The sequence below is a fragment of the Pseudochaenichthys georgianus genome, chromosome 8 (genome assembly GCF_902827115.2).
Source record: "Pseudochaenichthys georgianus chromosome 8, fPseGeo1.2, whole genome shotgun sequence".
Taxonomy (NCBI): Eukaryota; Metazoa; Chordata; class Actinopteri; order Perciformes; family Channichthyidae; genus Pseudochaenichthys; species Pseudochaenichthys georgianus.
Window position 1 is genome coordinate 5,274,231 of NC_047510.2, and position 16,006 is coordinate 5,290,236.

Genomic DNA, 16,006 nt, shown 5'->3' on the forward strand with positions numbered 1-16,006 from the left:
TCTGTGACATGTCTCCATGCGCTAATGTTCAAAAAGCTTTCTTTTTCTCATACTGCCTGTGCTGCAGCACCTCTTTTCACCCTCTGTCTGAAACCAGAGCCCAGTCTGCTCTGATTGGTTAGCTGGCCGGCTCTGTTGTGATTGGTCAACTGCTTAGAGATGGTCCGCCCCTTAGCCTTGATCATTTATGTGTTGAAGTGATAGCCAATCGAAACGCCAGTGTAACATAGTGATGTCACTATGTTCGGGAAGTAAACAAGAGTCCAATGGAGGTGTAGCAGGAAGGGGAAATATAAATAATCCCTCCCTGATCCGATGGGGAGTGGCTAAACAAGCCACACCTGAGAGCTGGAGGAAGCTAATTAGACAAGTCACAGCTGTGAGCTGTGGAGGAGACACTGAACTCCAGAACATGGAAGAAGTGGAAGTCTGATGCAGCCTAATCACCCAGTTGGATGTTTGGGGAGTGTTTCTGGTCGCACTGAACCCAGGCGCTCCTGCATTCCCGGCCTGCTGGGACTTCAAGGTACGTTTTTCTCTGCATCCTTACAGATTCTCATTCCCCCGCCCCCCTTAAAACCCTACACTCAGACCTGCACCCACACACCACTCTGAACTGGTTGGAGAAACTCCCTCCGGAGGGGGCACAGGGATTTTAGCCTTTGCAGACCATTAACATGCACACATGTTATGCAAACATAACACACTACGGGGAAGGGAAACCCCAGAAAGCAGTATCGGGTCCCTTTAAATGTTGACGTCTCCTCGATAAGAACATAGGGAAATATTTGATGTTCAAATCAACATTTTGACTTTTTTTTCTCTAAAGCCACATCATTTGGTTTTTTTCCTCAAATGTTGGTTATTGTAAAGCCTTTCTATTGAACTCAGAATTACATTATAAAAATGTTTTAAATATAACTTGCCTTAAACTGAAGGAACCTTGTAGATAATGAACATAATAATTATAAAAACTGTATAAAATGAGACATATTTTATTATTTTCAGACTAAATGGTACAAAAGTTGTCAGGTGATTTTCCAACAAAGAAATACAGATATTCATACATCATTAAACGTGTGTGTGTGTGTGTGTGTGTGAGTCAGAAGCTGAGGGAGAAGGCTCTGTACGACAGGTTGGTGAACACGTCGATGTGATTGCTGCTGCCTCCCACTGTCAGCATCTGCACAGAAAATACAAACATTTATTAATCTTTTATTTAATAAATTCAGTATTCTGGATCAGTGTCTTGTCTGCTCTAAACATGCAATATACTTTAGAGAAGGAGCTCCAACAAGCCGTGTAGGACAGAGTGAATACACAGACTAGACAGAGATGCTGTGAGAAACCAATGTGAGTTTGGAACAATGTAAATCTATTCCAGTCGAGCTCAACAACGGACCTATGATCAGTAGAAGTGGCCGTGACGCGGGACCTTTAACACTTCAGGAGCAACGAAGGGCTCACTCCACAAACACCCCATATGTGTCAGGTGATTATAACTACGGTGTCTGACAGGTGCAAACACGACAAAGATAACTGTCGCAAAAACATTTACATTAGGTTTACGAGCTGCACTTTCAGAAATGATGTAAGTATAAAAACACAAATGAAGAATCATCTTCACCATCTTGACACGCCAGGCGAAGCGTTTAGTAAAAGCGCTGCAAATACAAAACGCTGCAAGACGCTGCAGAACGGAAGAGCGACACTAAAGTGACGCACACAGCCGGGACCGGAGCGCATGTTGAGTTGGCCAACAGGGTTCTTACACCTTTTCCAAAGTCAAATTCAATCATTTTCAAGGTGCATTTTCCATCTTTTCAGCATCTTACAGCTGTTGTAAATTACATATTTATATACACATACTCAAATGATTATTTCCTACCTCACATTAAATCAGATGTTCTTTATGCTATAAACAACCACATGTGTGTTTCGTGATAGCCTTCTACACGAGGATGACAAATTAAAGAAAAGAAAACTAAGTTTAATATTTCAAAATGAGTGATCTGTACGTAGACTGGGCCTCCCATATAACCTGTCTGAGCCGATATACAACAATCAGCCAAATAACTTTTCAATACATTATTGATTACTATTTTTGAGGTACTTTTAGGTTGGCAGTAAACATAAGTCAGAGGTAAATGGTGTACTTCTACTCCACTACATGTATTTAATACCTTTAGTTACTTCACAGATCTGGATGAATGATGTGAAATATAATCAAGTGTTAAATCAGACTTTAGTTCCACCTGGAGTAAATCCACCAGCTACCCTGCAGTCTACAAAGTCATTCAGACTAGCTGCACCTTCACCAGCTTTGAGAACACTTTCATGATCAATCATTATAAAACACATCATATATATTATTCTGAAATGGACCAATCTGCACAACGACTACTTTTACTGTCTTTAACTATATTTTGATGAGAATACTTTTCTACTTTTACTTGAGGAACATTTTGAATGCAGGACTTTTACTGTAACAGAGTATTACACTCTGGTACTTCTACTTTTACTCAAGTACAAGATCTGAGTACTTGTACTTTTACTCAAGTACAATATCTGAGTACTTATTCCACCTCTGGTAGCGTATTAGTCTGAATTGTAGCCACAAAATCACGCAGAGCTGCATAAAATAGACTAACAATGGGAACAAGTGGAAAATAATATTTACAAATGTGTCCAATGATTTTAGGTAATGCTGACTACTCAAGACACCTGACTTATACATCTTCAAAGGAAGACTGTGTTCATTCTACAATTACATGGGATTAAAGCAAATGTAGTTTTACTTGTATAATACTTCAATTTTATATAAAAGACAGTTTGTTTTCATCTGTTTTCAAATAAACAAAGTCTTGGCTTTCAGAATATTAAACTTGTTTCGGCAAATTCAGATGATAAATACAACTTTGAAGCTTCGGCATAATTACAAGCAGAGAACGGACTAATGTAAAGTCACAGCAGGCATAACAACAGCCGGTGTTTCTTGTGAGTGTTTCCCCGGTACACAAACACAAAAATACACACACACACTGGCGAGCTTCCCCCAGACCAGTAATACAAACGAAAATGTGTCTTCGGGTCAATGTGACTGATTTCGATAGAGCAAGTCACATTTGGTTTAGGCACGAAACATACTACCAGTAGAAATACATTGCTTTCAAAATCGCTCTGTGTCGAATCAATAGATTATATTTCGTGACTATAACACGAAATGCCGTGAGAGCTTCATCCTCTGAACACCACAGGATGGCGACTGTAACGCACATAACATAGGTACGCTCCTCTGAAATGATTGTCCCCTGCAATTATTATTATCCCTCAATCGAGTTCGCTATTCAGCTCGCTAACGTTAGCTTAAACAAACGTAACATGCAACGTTAGCCTAATCTAAAATGCTCTACTACGGCGTACCTTTCATGTGGCTCGTCAGCGCAGACTCTCGCATCGTTATGTTGCAAACTTTGCAGGAGGCTACTCGTGGGCTTGACCCTCGTCTTAGCCATGGCTTGTATTTGTCTTCTGCTAGCCAACGCTCGTTGAAAGGGCAACCTCCTGGCACACAGTCATCTATCTCTCATCAGAAGGCCCAGGTCACACGTAACACACACACTTGCAGGTCGCGCGCATAGCGTGGGAAGGCCGCGGCGGAGCTGTTTTATGTAGAAGCGAAGCAATTATTTTCTTTTAATCTAAAAAGCGAACTATTCAGTCAGAGAGCAATTTATTGTAAAAGTAAAGCATTTACATTTTCAAGCACTTTATCTCAATTTCAAGCACCATTCCCAACCTTGAAAACACCACGTCAAATTTCAAGCACTTTCAAGGATTTCAAGCACCCGTACGAACCCTGCCAACTGTCGCGGTTCAAGAAAGCCAATAATACGTACATGTTAAGTACGTTTCCAACAACAAAGCTATCACATGATTAGCTGTAACATGGCTAGCTATAGCTAACCTAATATGTTCAAATATCCTGACAAAACACTTACAATTATGGAACAGACTGACTCTGCCAACAGGGAAAGTTAGCCACCTTATCATCCCTGCACATCAAAAAGCGCTCCGGTCCCAGCTGTGTGCGTCTCTTTTTGGGCTCCGTTGTGTTTTAAGCCTCTTGAAGCATTTTGTTTATGCAGTGCTTTTAGTAAACGCTGTGGATGTTTCCTCAAGTTGGTGATGATGTTTCTTCATTTGCGTGTGTTTTGGCACATTTGTGTTTATATATTAGCATGGTTTCTGAAGCTGCACGTTTGCACCTGTGGCTCCCCATATTATACACCAATAAAAACACAATAACTTGCGGTGCATTCACTGTCTCACTGTGAAGTAACCGCAGATGTAACATGTATGTTATTGAACTTGTGGTGCGTTCAGTGTCTCACCCGGTGCTCTGCGCTGTTGGTGTTGAGCTGCAGCGTGTTGAGGCTCTGTGGCGTACAGGGGATCTGAGCCTTGACCTCCCCCCCCAGGAGACAGTGAGCCACAGACGGGCCCTCCCCCACAGCCAGGATCTACAGAGGAGGAAGGTAGGATGTACATGTTTTAATTAATACTCAGTTTAAACATAAAAAGGTGTAATAAAGAATAATAATACACAATTAAAAACCTAGTACTTTATTATTTCATGGAGTCACAGTATCCACAGCATTGTCCTGCTAATATTTCCGAATAAAAGCCTTAAAGGTGGGGTAGGTAAGTTTGAGAAACCCGCTCGAGATACACTTTTTGTTGTATTCCATGGAATGCTCTCAACATCCCGATAGCAATGAATATCTGAAGTGCTTTGACAAAAATCCATAAAAAAAAGTCATCTGTGGAAGCCGTGGCGCTGTAAAAAGCACGACCAATCATCTGAGCCGGCCCGGCTAAAATAACTGGATGGCCTACCTGCCTGTCAGCCTTCCATCTGTGCACAAACTTACCTCGTGCCCTCATTGGTCATGTGCGCGTTCGTGTGTGTTGGAGGAGGGGCTCTGTGAGGAAGTCTGAAGGAACAGGCAGATTTTTTGCGGCTGTGTATTTTCAAATTCTAGCGCACTCGAGCTGGTTTCTCCATTCTTACCAACCCCACCTTTAACAACTGAAGAGATATTGTCCACGGAAAAACACAAAAGGGCTTTTATTTTGAAACCGAAAAGTTGAGTTAAAATGTAAATGTTTACTTTTCTCATGTCTGACGTATGCTACAGAGATTAAGACATTTAGACTTTAGTATTTGTTTTCATGTTTCTTTTCTTTGAGACTTTTCAATTGGATTTGGTTCATCTCCACATGAAACTTGTATAATGATGAAACGTCTCACCCATTTTATCAACACTTCTCTAACTTCTGGTCACTTTCCAAACATTCTCAAGGAGGCGAAAGTAAACCCTCTCCTAAAGAAACCCACTCTCAACCCGTCTGATGTTATAAACTACAGGCCTGTCTCTCTCCTCCCGTTCCTGTCTAAAACACTTGAACACGCTGTCTTTAAACAACTCTCCTGTTATCTCCATCAGAACAACCTTCTGGATCCGCACCAGTCTGGTTTCAAGGCAGGTCACTCCACAGAAACGGCTCTCCTTGCTGTCACTGAGGAACTGCACACTGCTAAAGCAGCCTCCCTCTCCTCTGTCATCATCCTGTTGGACCTGTCTGCTGCATTCGACACGGTGAACCATCAGATCCTCCTTCGCACTCTCCAAGAACTTGGAGTTTCAGGCTCTGCACTTTCCCTCCTCACCTCATACCTCAAAGACCGCACCTACAGGGTCACCTGGAGAGGGTCGGAGTCCGACCCTTGTCAATTAACTACAGGGGTCCCTCAGGGCTCTGTTCTTGGTCCTCTCCTCTTCTCTCTGTACACAAACTCGCTCGGATCTGTCATTAGCCCGCATGGTTTTTCATACCACTGCTACGCTGACGACACCCAATTAATTCTGTCCTTTCCCCGCTCAGAGACCCAGGTCGTCGCACGCATCTCTGCTCGTCTAGCTGACATCTCTCAGTGGATGTCTGCTCATCACCTCGAGCTCAACCTTGACAAGACTGAACTGCTTTTCCTTCCGGGAAAAGATTGTCCCACTCTTGACCTGACAATCAACATCGGCACCTCTGTTGTTTCCCCGACTCAGACTGCAAGGAGTCTGGGTGTGACCCTAGATAACAACCTGTCCTTCACTGCAAACATCGCTGCTACAACCCGTTGCTGCAGATACACGCTTTACAACATCAGGAGGATACGTCCCCAGCTGACCCAGAATGCCACGCAGGTTCTGGTCCAGGCTCTCGTCACCTCACGCCTAGACTACTGCAACTCCCTCCTGGCTGGTCTACCTGCATGTGCCATCCGACCTCTGCAGCTCATCCAGAATGCAGCGGCTCGTCTGGTCTTCAACCTTCCTAAATTGTCCCACACCACGCCGCTCCTCCGCTCCCTCCACTGGCTTCCGGTAACTGCTAGAATTCACTTCAAGACAATGGTACTTGCGTACCATGCTGCGAATGGATCTGGCCCTTCCTACATCCAGGACATGGTTAAACCGTACACCCCAGCGCGTGCTCTACGCTCTGCATCAGCCAAAAGACTCGCTGCACCCTCGCTGCGAGGGGGACCCAAGTTCCCATCAGCAAAAACACGTGGGTTTGCTATCCTGGCTCCAAAATGGTGGAATGAGCTCCCCACTGACATCAGGAGAGCAGAAAGCTTACACACCTTCCGGCGCAGACTGAAAACTCATCTCTTTCGACTCCACTTCGAGCGATAGAATTACTAACAAAGCACTTATATACTAATAAAGGACTGGCTTATCTAAAGCCAGTTGAGCAGCACTTGAAATGATTGGCTCTATGAAACCTGATGTACTTATATGATTCTGTTTTCTTCAAGGTTGTGTCTTCCTGGTCGAATGTACTTATTGTAAGTCGCTTTGGATAAAAGCGTCAGCTAAATGCAATGCAATGTAATAACCAGAAGTTCAAAGCTAACGTTATGCTATAAACAAATTACATTTTGGTCACGTCTTCACATCAACACCGCTAAGCTAAAGGTGGCTAATGTTCGATGCGATGACGTTTAGTAGTCTCCTTAGACAGTTGTTGGCAACAGCTGTTTTAAAGACACTGCACATAGTCACCAGTGGGGGATCTACTGACGTGTTTAGGGGACATCAAGCATCAGAAAAACATGTGTCACGGTGTGTGTGTGTGCAACGCGGGGTCTCACCATGTCCTGGTAGAAGGACGTCTGTCTCTGGCAGCCCGTCAGAGGGAAGATGGAGGTCGGGGACAGAGAGCGGAGATGCCACAGAGACAGAGACGGACCTCCACCACACAGCTGCAGGACACAACCACACCATTAGTAGTGATCATTGGGGATAATCATAAGGAGAATAAAACTATGATTAATTTAATACTTTTTAGTTCCTTACCATCCAGTCTGAGTCGGTGGTCAGACAGCTGATCCATTTACCGTACTGAGGTCGAGCACAACTCTGAAACACACCAGAGTCTGTTCACTTTTCCACCGTTTTAAAGACTTTTACAAATGCAGAGCTGATGGGTGGATGACTTTGAGATGCAGCTACATATAAAGAACAGAGATGGGAGGAGGAGGTGGCAAGGAAGGCGAGCAAGAGGAGCACAAAATAAAAGGGAGGAAGAAAGGAAAAATATGAAGAAGAGAGGTGAAAGAATAAAGGAGATGGAGTAAGAGTTCAAATCAATGTAAGGTGAAACACATTTTTTCAAAAGTGAAATTCGTTTTTTTAAGAGATACTTGCTATATACAGCGGAGGAGACAAGTATTTGATCCCTTCTTTGCCCAAAGAAATTAACAATCTATAATTGTAATGGTAGGTTTATTTGAACAGTGAGAGTAAGAATATCAAAAAGAAAATCCAGAAATCTACATTATATAAAAGATAGAAATTGATTTGCATTTAACTGTGGGAAATAAGTATTCGATCCCCTTGCAACCAACAAGGACTCTGGCTTTTCCACAGTCCTTTAAAAAAGTACTCCTTATATCAACTTGTTGCCTGGCTAAAAGACACCTGTCCACAGAATCAGATTCCAACCTCTCCACCATGGGCAAGACCAAAGAGCGGTCTAAGGACCTCAGACTGTAGACCTGCACCAGGCTGGGATTGGCTACAAGGCCATCAGAAAGCAGCTCGTGAGAAGGAGACAACTGTTGGTGCCGTTATTCAGAAGAAGAAGAAAGACAAAATGAGCATCAGTCGCCCTCGGTCTGGGGCTCCACACAGGATCTGGCCCTGTGGGGTCTTGGTGATGATGAGGAAGGTGAGGGATCAGCCAAGAACTACACAGAGGAACTTGTTCATGATCTCAAGGCAGCTGGGAGCACAGTCACCAAGAAAACTATTGGTAACACACGACACCATCATGGATCAGATCCAGCAGCGCCTGAAGGCCCCCTGCTCAAGAAGGACATGAGAGGCCGTCTGAAGTTTGACAAGGAGCATCTGAATGATTCAGAGAAGGCTTGGGAGAAGGTGACGTGGTCAGAGGAGACCAACATGTTGATCTTTGACATCAACTCGACACGCCGTGTTTGGAGGAAGAGAGAGAGACCAACTACAAGAAGCGTCTGACCTCTGCTGTCCAACAAGGGTTTCTCAAGGGATCAAATATTTATTTCCCAGTTAATATAATGTCAATTTCTGGATTTTCTCATTAGGCAAACTTACAAAATCTGCAAGGGATCAAATATTTATTTCCTCCACTGTATATATATACTGATATATATTATATATACACAGATCTGAAAAAAATTGAGACCACAACAAATATTTCTTAAATCTCAATCTCTACATGTATGGCAGCCATTCCATTCCAGTGTCTGTTGAATTCCAACACTCAGAAATGTTGTGAGTAGTTTATAGAATACAAATAAATAAATCATTTTACTCAAACACATACCTATAAATAGTGAATCCAGAGAAACAGATAATGTTGCAGTGGTCTATTTATCTTTCCAGAGCTGTATATATATTATATATAATATATATCAGTATCAGGCGTTAAAGCTGTGGGCTGTTCCCTCACCTCGTACTTGTAGATCTCGACGCAATGCACAGACTGACCCGTCCTACTGTCTGGAACACAAATCGGAGAAATTAACAATACGTTTACAGTCTGCTGCTAGATGAGACATTACTTATCACTGACAACAATAATAATAATAATAAGGGGAAGAAGAAGAAAAGGTGACTCACCCCACATCCTCACAGCTCCGTCCTCCCCCCCAGACAGGATCTCTGCCTCCCTCTCTCTCACACTCAAACAGTGCACGTAGTCTGAGTGTCCCTGCAGCACTGCCTGCACGCACACACATTTTTTTGGGAAAATAAAGTTATTTGATTTAGTATTTGGAATAAAGTATATTTGTTGTTTCTTGAATAAAGGTATAGTAATAGCTGTTTAAAACATTTGATATATATTTTGCATCATTTTACAATTTTCTTTAGTTCAGTTACAGTTTAATGCCCTTACGTTTTATGTATTAGGGTTACGTTTTAAAATTGTATGTATTAAGTTTAATTTTTTATTAATTTACAAAAAATATATACACGTGTAGTTGGTTTACATTTTTATATAATTTGTTTGAAGTTTTTATAGTTGTATTAAAGCAGACAGGAAGTTATAGATAGCTATAGGTGAGGCTGACTGCAGGCTGACTGGAGGCTGACTGCAGGCTGACTGGATGCTAACAGGAGGCTGACTGCAGGCTGACAGGAGGCTGACTGCAGGCTGACTGGATGCTAACAGGATGCTGACTGCAGGCTGACTGCAGGCTGACAAGAGGCTGACTGCAGGCTGACAAGAGGCTGACTGCAGGCTAGTGTTAATTTCGTCAGCTATTTTTTTATTTAGTTTTAGTCTTAGTCCTGTGTTAAATTTCCTTTTTAGTTTTAGTCATATTTAGTCACTTTCATCCTGTTTTTATTTAGTCAAGATTTAGTCGACTAAAAGTCTGAGCATTTTAGTCTTATTTTAGTCAAAGAAAACTAATTATTTTAGTCTACTTTTTGTCAATGAAAACTGTTGAGTCTTTTTTAGTCTTCAGATTATATAGAACATTTCAGTGAAACTAGTCTAGCCAAAACCAATAATTTGTCATTTTAGTATATAAATAAATAAGATTATATCTTGTCCTTATTTGATGAAAAACACAGGTTGAATGATTAAGCAGCTTTGCAGAGAGTATCTGCTCAGGTTTGTGGTGTTTTACCAGCTGTGTTTTGGCCACATTGCTTCCCTTCTGATGAAACAATGCATTCGCTTTTTTTCTCCGCCTCATTGTAGCGAAAATGGGCCCAAATATCACATCGTTTCTTTCTCCCAAGCAGTGGTGGCTTTGGACTTTTTCGTTGTCACTCATTTTGACGGACAGGATCGTAACATTTCCGTCATAATCCATTATTATCCGTCGAGTGCACAATGTATCACTCACTCGCGCTGACGGGGGGTATTCGGTTAACGCGACCACTGCTCCCAAGCCCTGTTGTTGCCATTTTATTTTCTGTTAAATAAGGTTAGTTAGACCATGAGTTAGACCATGAGTTAGACCCATAGACTGTATATATAAAGGTTAGACCCGAGTCTTCCTGACAGTTCATATTGTGCCGCTGCCCGGTGTAATTCAAATGTACCGCCGCGCGCAGCACAGAAACAGCTACCGCAGCACCGGAATGGAACTGCTGGGAGAAAAACTGACTATCAGAGATTTAACGTTATCTTTGATAATATTTCGTCTCCTCATTTTTCGTCAACGAAAGTAAAGAGAGATTTTGTCATAGTTTTTATTTAGTAAACTACATTTTCGTCTCGTCACTTTTCGTCAACGATATTGCATGATGATTTCGTTACAGTTATTGTTTACTGCTGTCTCGTCATCGTCTCGTTTTCGTCATGGAAAAAAAGGTCGTTGGCGAACATATTTCGTCAGTTTTAGTCAACGAAATTAACAGGCTGACAGGAGGCTGACTGCAGGCTGACTGGAGGCTGACATGAAGCTGACAGGAGGTTGACTGGAAGCTGCATGTGAAGCTGACTCACCTTGAAGATGCCGTGCTCCAGGTCCAGTATGTGGATGTTGTTGTCTCCTCCTCCCACCACCAGACTGTTATCCTGAAACACAGAACCATCGGCCTCATACAGGGGAAGCATACTTTCACTACAGTACTATACGCAAATACAAGTCTGCAGCACAAATATTTAGAGGGAATGTTAAAAAAAATAATGCAGAATTATCAACAATTCTGACTTCATATTCTCTAGAAAAAAATAATCACATTTTGCTTCTCATACCACCGCTTAGTATTAATAAAAAAATATGAGTTCATGTTGGCATAAATGTATGGTATTGATGAGGGATTTTTGGGCGATTCTATTACATACAGTACACTCACCGGCCACTTTATTAGGTACACCTTGCTAGTACAGAGTTGGATGCCTCAATGCATTGAATTGCTGCCATGTGATTGGCTGATTAGATATTTGCGTTAACGAGCAGTTGAACGGGTGTACCTAATAATAAACTGGCCAGTGAGTGTATATAATATTTTACGCATTTTTGAGTCATTATACATATAAAATATAAATATTTCTCCATCCATCCATCCATCTTCTCCCGCTTATCCGTGGTCGGGTCGCGGGGGTAGCAGTTCCAGCAGAGAGCCCCAAACTTTCTTTTCCCTGGCACATCAACCAGCTCTGACTGGGGGATCCCAAGGCGCTCCCAGGCCAGCGAAGAGATATCATCCCTCCACCTGGTCCTTGGTCTACCCCTTGGTCTCTTCCCAGCTGGACGTGCCTGGAACACCTCCCTAGGGAGGCGCCCAGGTGGCATCCTAACTAGGTGCCCGAACCACCTCAACTGGCTCCTTTCGACGCGAAGGAGGTTCAACTCCGAGTCCCTCCCTGATGACAGAACCTCTCACCTTATCTCTAAGGGAGACACCAGCCACCCTGCGGAGAAAACCCATCTCGGCCGCTTGTATCCGCGATCTCGTTCTTTCGGTCATGACCCATCCTTCATGACCATAGGTGAGGGTAGGAACGAAAATGGCCCGGTAGACAGAGAGCTTTGCCTTCTGGCTCAGCTCCCTTTTCGTCACAACGGTGCGGTAAAGCGACTGCAGTACCGCTCCCGCTGCTCCGATTCTCCGGCCCATCTCACGCTCCATTGTTCCCTCACTCGAGAACAAGACCCCGAGATACTTGAACTCCTTCACTTGGGTACAAGTGAAGGATATTACAAAGTACAAATATTTCTTAATAACTATATTAGGTGTGTGTTCTCACCCGGGTGTTTAGGACCATGGCGTTGATCTCCGGTATCTCTAGACTGGATCTTAGGAATAAAAACTTCAGTCAGCTCTTTGCTCACTTATTACAGCAACATATAATAATAAATATTATAATAAAATATGAGGTAATTCAAACAGAAAGAAAGCGTCTCTCACTTAAAGTTCGGTCTCTTTGTCCACAGAGGTTTCACATTCTGAAGAGACAAAATTAGAAAAACTTTAAGTGAAGTTTACTAACTGAGTATAAGCAGCAAATTCAGATTTCACAACACATCATAATATAATAAAATATAAAACAATAAATACAGTGTGTACATACAAATATATGTATATATTAAACAATAATACAATGATTATAATATCAATACAGTGTATACATATTAAAATAATAATAATACTTTTTAATAAATACAAACATTTGTTGGTCATCTTGTTATTATAAATCATTCTGATACACTTCCTTTACAAATAACTCTTTGTTCTTTGTACACTAAGATTGTACTTTATACAATAACTGGGCACCAAATCACTGTGAGGATGTATTTTAATAATACCAATAATAATGTAAATAGGGTCTGACCTTCTTGGTGAGGTCGCTCCAGCTCCAGCAGCTGATCTCTCCGTTTCCTGCGCTCAGGAGGTGACAGTCGGTGGAGAGGAGCGAGAACACAGGTCCTTCATGAGCTATAACACACACACACACACACACACACACCACACACACCACACACACACACACACACACACACACACACACACACACACACACACACACACCACACAACCACACACACACACACACACACACACACACACACACACACACACACACACACACACACACACACACACACACACACACACACACACACACACACACAGTGAGAAAAGGCAGGAGTAAAGCAATGGTGACTCTTTCTCACTTTCAGAAAGTTGCCCTTAGAAGACCAAAAACTGCCATAAAATATACATATTAATATTACTCTCCACTTACTTCCGGGTTAGCTCTTATAACCAACTTTAGGCCTGATCATAAATACTTTATATCCTTTTTGAGACTTTGAAAAGGTAGTTAATTTACAAAGTGCCACTAATGTTTGTTTTTATGAAAGTAACATGTCCAACAAAAGAGCAAATCAAATAAAATATGAATATAAACATAGGCACTTAAAGTGAAAACATAAACAGGTTTATTAGAATATATACAGGGGTGTATTATTACACCTCTGCATAAAACTATCGTTTTTAGGACATATGTATTAACACTACTAACTTGGTTTTTTTCATTACTTACTAACAAACTAAAAATAACACAAAATACAATACTCAACATTAAAAGTTATTAGTCCCTAACTAGTGTGACAAATCAAAGTATACTGAGGTCTTAAAAAAAAAATGTGTTTACAATTCTCATTAATTGTATACAATGGTAATGACAGTAAGATAACTGAACTTTTGAGCCCCATCAAATGAAACAAATAGTTAGGGTTAGGGGATATGCGTTATATCTCACCTGTGAAGGTCAGAACAGGTTTCTGACTCAGGGCTGTGGCATCTGGACTCAGAGCTGCAGACAGGCTGCAACCCAAACATAACCAATATATTAATATGATTATTAATATACATTTGGTTTAAAAGAGGCACTATTTTGCTTATTTTCAAGTTCATATCAGTATGAAGTGTCTCTACTGGGACATGTCTCCATGCTTTAATACTCAAAAAGCTCTTAATATTTCTCATAGGGCCTGTGCTGCAGCACCTCTTTTCACCCTCTGTCTGAAACCAGAGCCTGCTCTGATTGGTTAGCTGGCCAGCTCTGTAGTGATTGGTCAACCGCTTAGAGATGTCCCACTTCTTAGCCTATTACGTACAATGTTATGGAGCGCTAGCCAAAGTAAGCGTGAGTCTTACACAGTGATGTCACTATGTTACGGAAGTAAGAAAAGGAGTCCAATGGAAGCGTTGGGGGCAGGGGGGGGGGGGGGGGGTGTGGGGGAGACCCCCTCCGGAGGGAACACAGGGATTCGGAACACAAACTACAAGAAAGGGAAAACCTGAAAAAAGCATAATAGGGCCTCTTTAATGAGATGATCATAGTTTTGTGTGTCGGACCTGAACACGGCGATCTCGCCATAGTTGTTCCCGGCTGCCAGAAATCGTCCACAGGGAGAAAAACTCTGCGAGAACACGGACATGTGGAGGAGCTGCAACAACAAACGCACATTAAATATTCATCGTTATTAAACTTATGAAATCCTATCAGCAGCTCTGTGTTTTCTCTGCTCATTATTTCCAACATAAATCTGTCTGTTGACTTCGATCAGCCATCTATCATTTGTTGGAGGTATTACAAGCTGAAACAGCAGGATGGCAGGAAGAGTGGTCTCAGATGTACAATTGCAGTACAAGCCCACTTAGACAAAATATGAAACAATCTAAATTAATAAAAAGATAATTAAAGAAAGATAAAAGAAAAGAAAATCAAGTGTCACAAAAGTATTATTATTAGTAATATACATGTATTACTGGGCATCACACCTATCAAACGTAAAGGGTTTTTAGAAGAAGTAATATATATATATATTATTATCCAATTAATAATATTGAATGATTAAGTAATTCCAGGACAAGTGAAGACCAATACTGTGTCACATATTCAGACAAAAGACAATATACAAGTAAAGACACATTACAAAATACAGTTCAAACTCTGGTTAACATTTATACAAAACGGGTTACCAAATGGGACTTGATGTAAGGACCTTAATAAATGCTTTATAACATGTGCTTGGTTCCATTTTAAAAAGATATATAACTTTTTAACGAATTCAATCAATAGATTCAATACCCACATTTAATAGGAGTCCCTTTACCACTAATAGAACATATTTTAACCAGTAATCCTATGCGAGCATTTTTACAAGCTAACAAGAAAACCCAACTTTAGCAGAAAACAATGGCATGTTTATTAGCTAACAAAACGTATTCTAAACACCAACGATAGTTTCGTTAAGATGAAGTTGATGTAAACGTGTTAACTTATGTAAGCTGTTTAACTAATAAGCACAACACACATTTTAGCGGAATTCTAAGTGGTGTTTGCCGCAAAGCCTTAACTTGTAAGACCAAGGCCACAGGTACAGCTAAGGGGATTAATTAAACTTTAAATCAGTGTGTATTAACGTATTCTAACTAATCACCATAAGATATTATCGTTATTTGCCACATTTCCAACAAACAACAAGCGCGAGAAAGCTAAGCGCATATTTCAGTATAAATGTGAGTGAGATTTTTAAATTAAATTGAATTTCCTCCACAGTTTTAAGAACATATTAATGATAGTTTACCTCTACGGGACCCATTCTGTTCACACGGACACTTCGTGCCTTTATAACGGCTGCAAAAGGAGCAAAAAGTCGGTAATTTAAGTTTTTTTTTTTACAAAAACGATGCGAGGAGGGAACAAGATGAATGCAGTCGAGGGAATATGACGTATGCACTAACGCAAAGGATTCTGGCACATGTAGTACACATTCTAGCAGCGAGGTGTTTTTTTTATGTACAACGACAGGATAAATGTAATTCATAAATGTAGGAAAAGAAAACAATTATACTCAAAATGGATTCGATAAAAAAAACACCGTATGAAATCACTTTGTCTCAAAACATGTTTTAGTATG

General features: G+C 41.2%; 1 protein-coding gene across 2 annotated transcripts; it reads right to left on the reverse strand.

Moving 5' to 3' along the window:
* Nucleotides 1-979: 979 nt before the first annotated feature.
* LOC117450786 (THO complex subunit 6 homolog) lies at nucleotides 980-15,804 on the reverse strand. 2 transcript variants are annotated; one of them, XM_034088757.2, is made up of 13 exons: nucleotides 15,674-15,804; nucleotides 14,439-14,530; nucleotides 13,840-13,904; nucleotides 12,907-13,010; nucleotides 12,483-12,520; nucleotides 12,322-12,364; nucleotides 11,074-11,145; nucleotides 9,231-9,333; nucleotides 9,061-9,110; nucleotides 7,422-7,484; nucleotides 7,217-7,327; nucleotides 4,395-4,523; nucleotides 980-1,183 (listed from the first exon to the last, which is right to left on the reverse strand). In XM_034088757.2, exons 1-13 carry the CDS (start codon nucleotides 15,686-15,688, stop codon nucleotides 1,103-1,105), a joined length of 966 nt encoding a protein of 321 aa, XP_033944648.1. In that variant the 5' UTR covers nucleotides 15,689-15,804; the 3' UTR covers nucleotides 980-1,102. The 2 variants fall into 2 exon arrangements, with proteins under 2 accessions (XP_033944648.1, XP_033944647.1); XM_034088756.2 differs by having other exon boundaries at nucleotides 12,322-12,370.
* Between the last annotated feature and the right edge of the window lie 202 nt (nucleotides 15,805-16,006).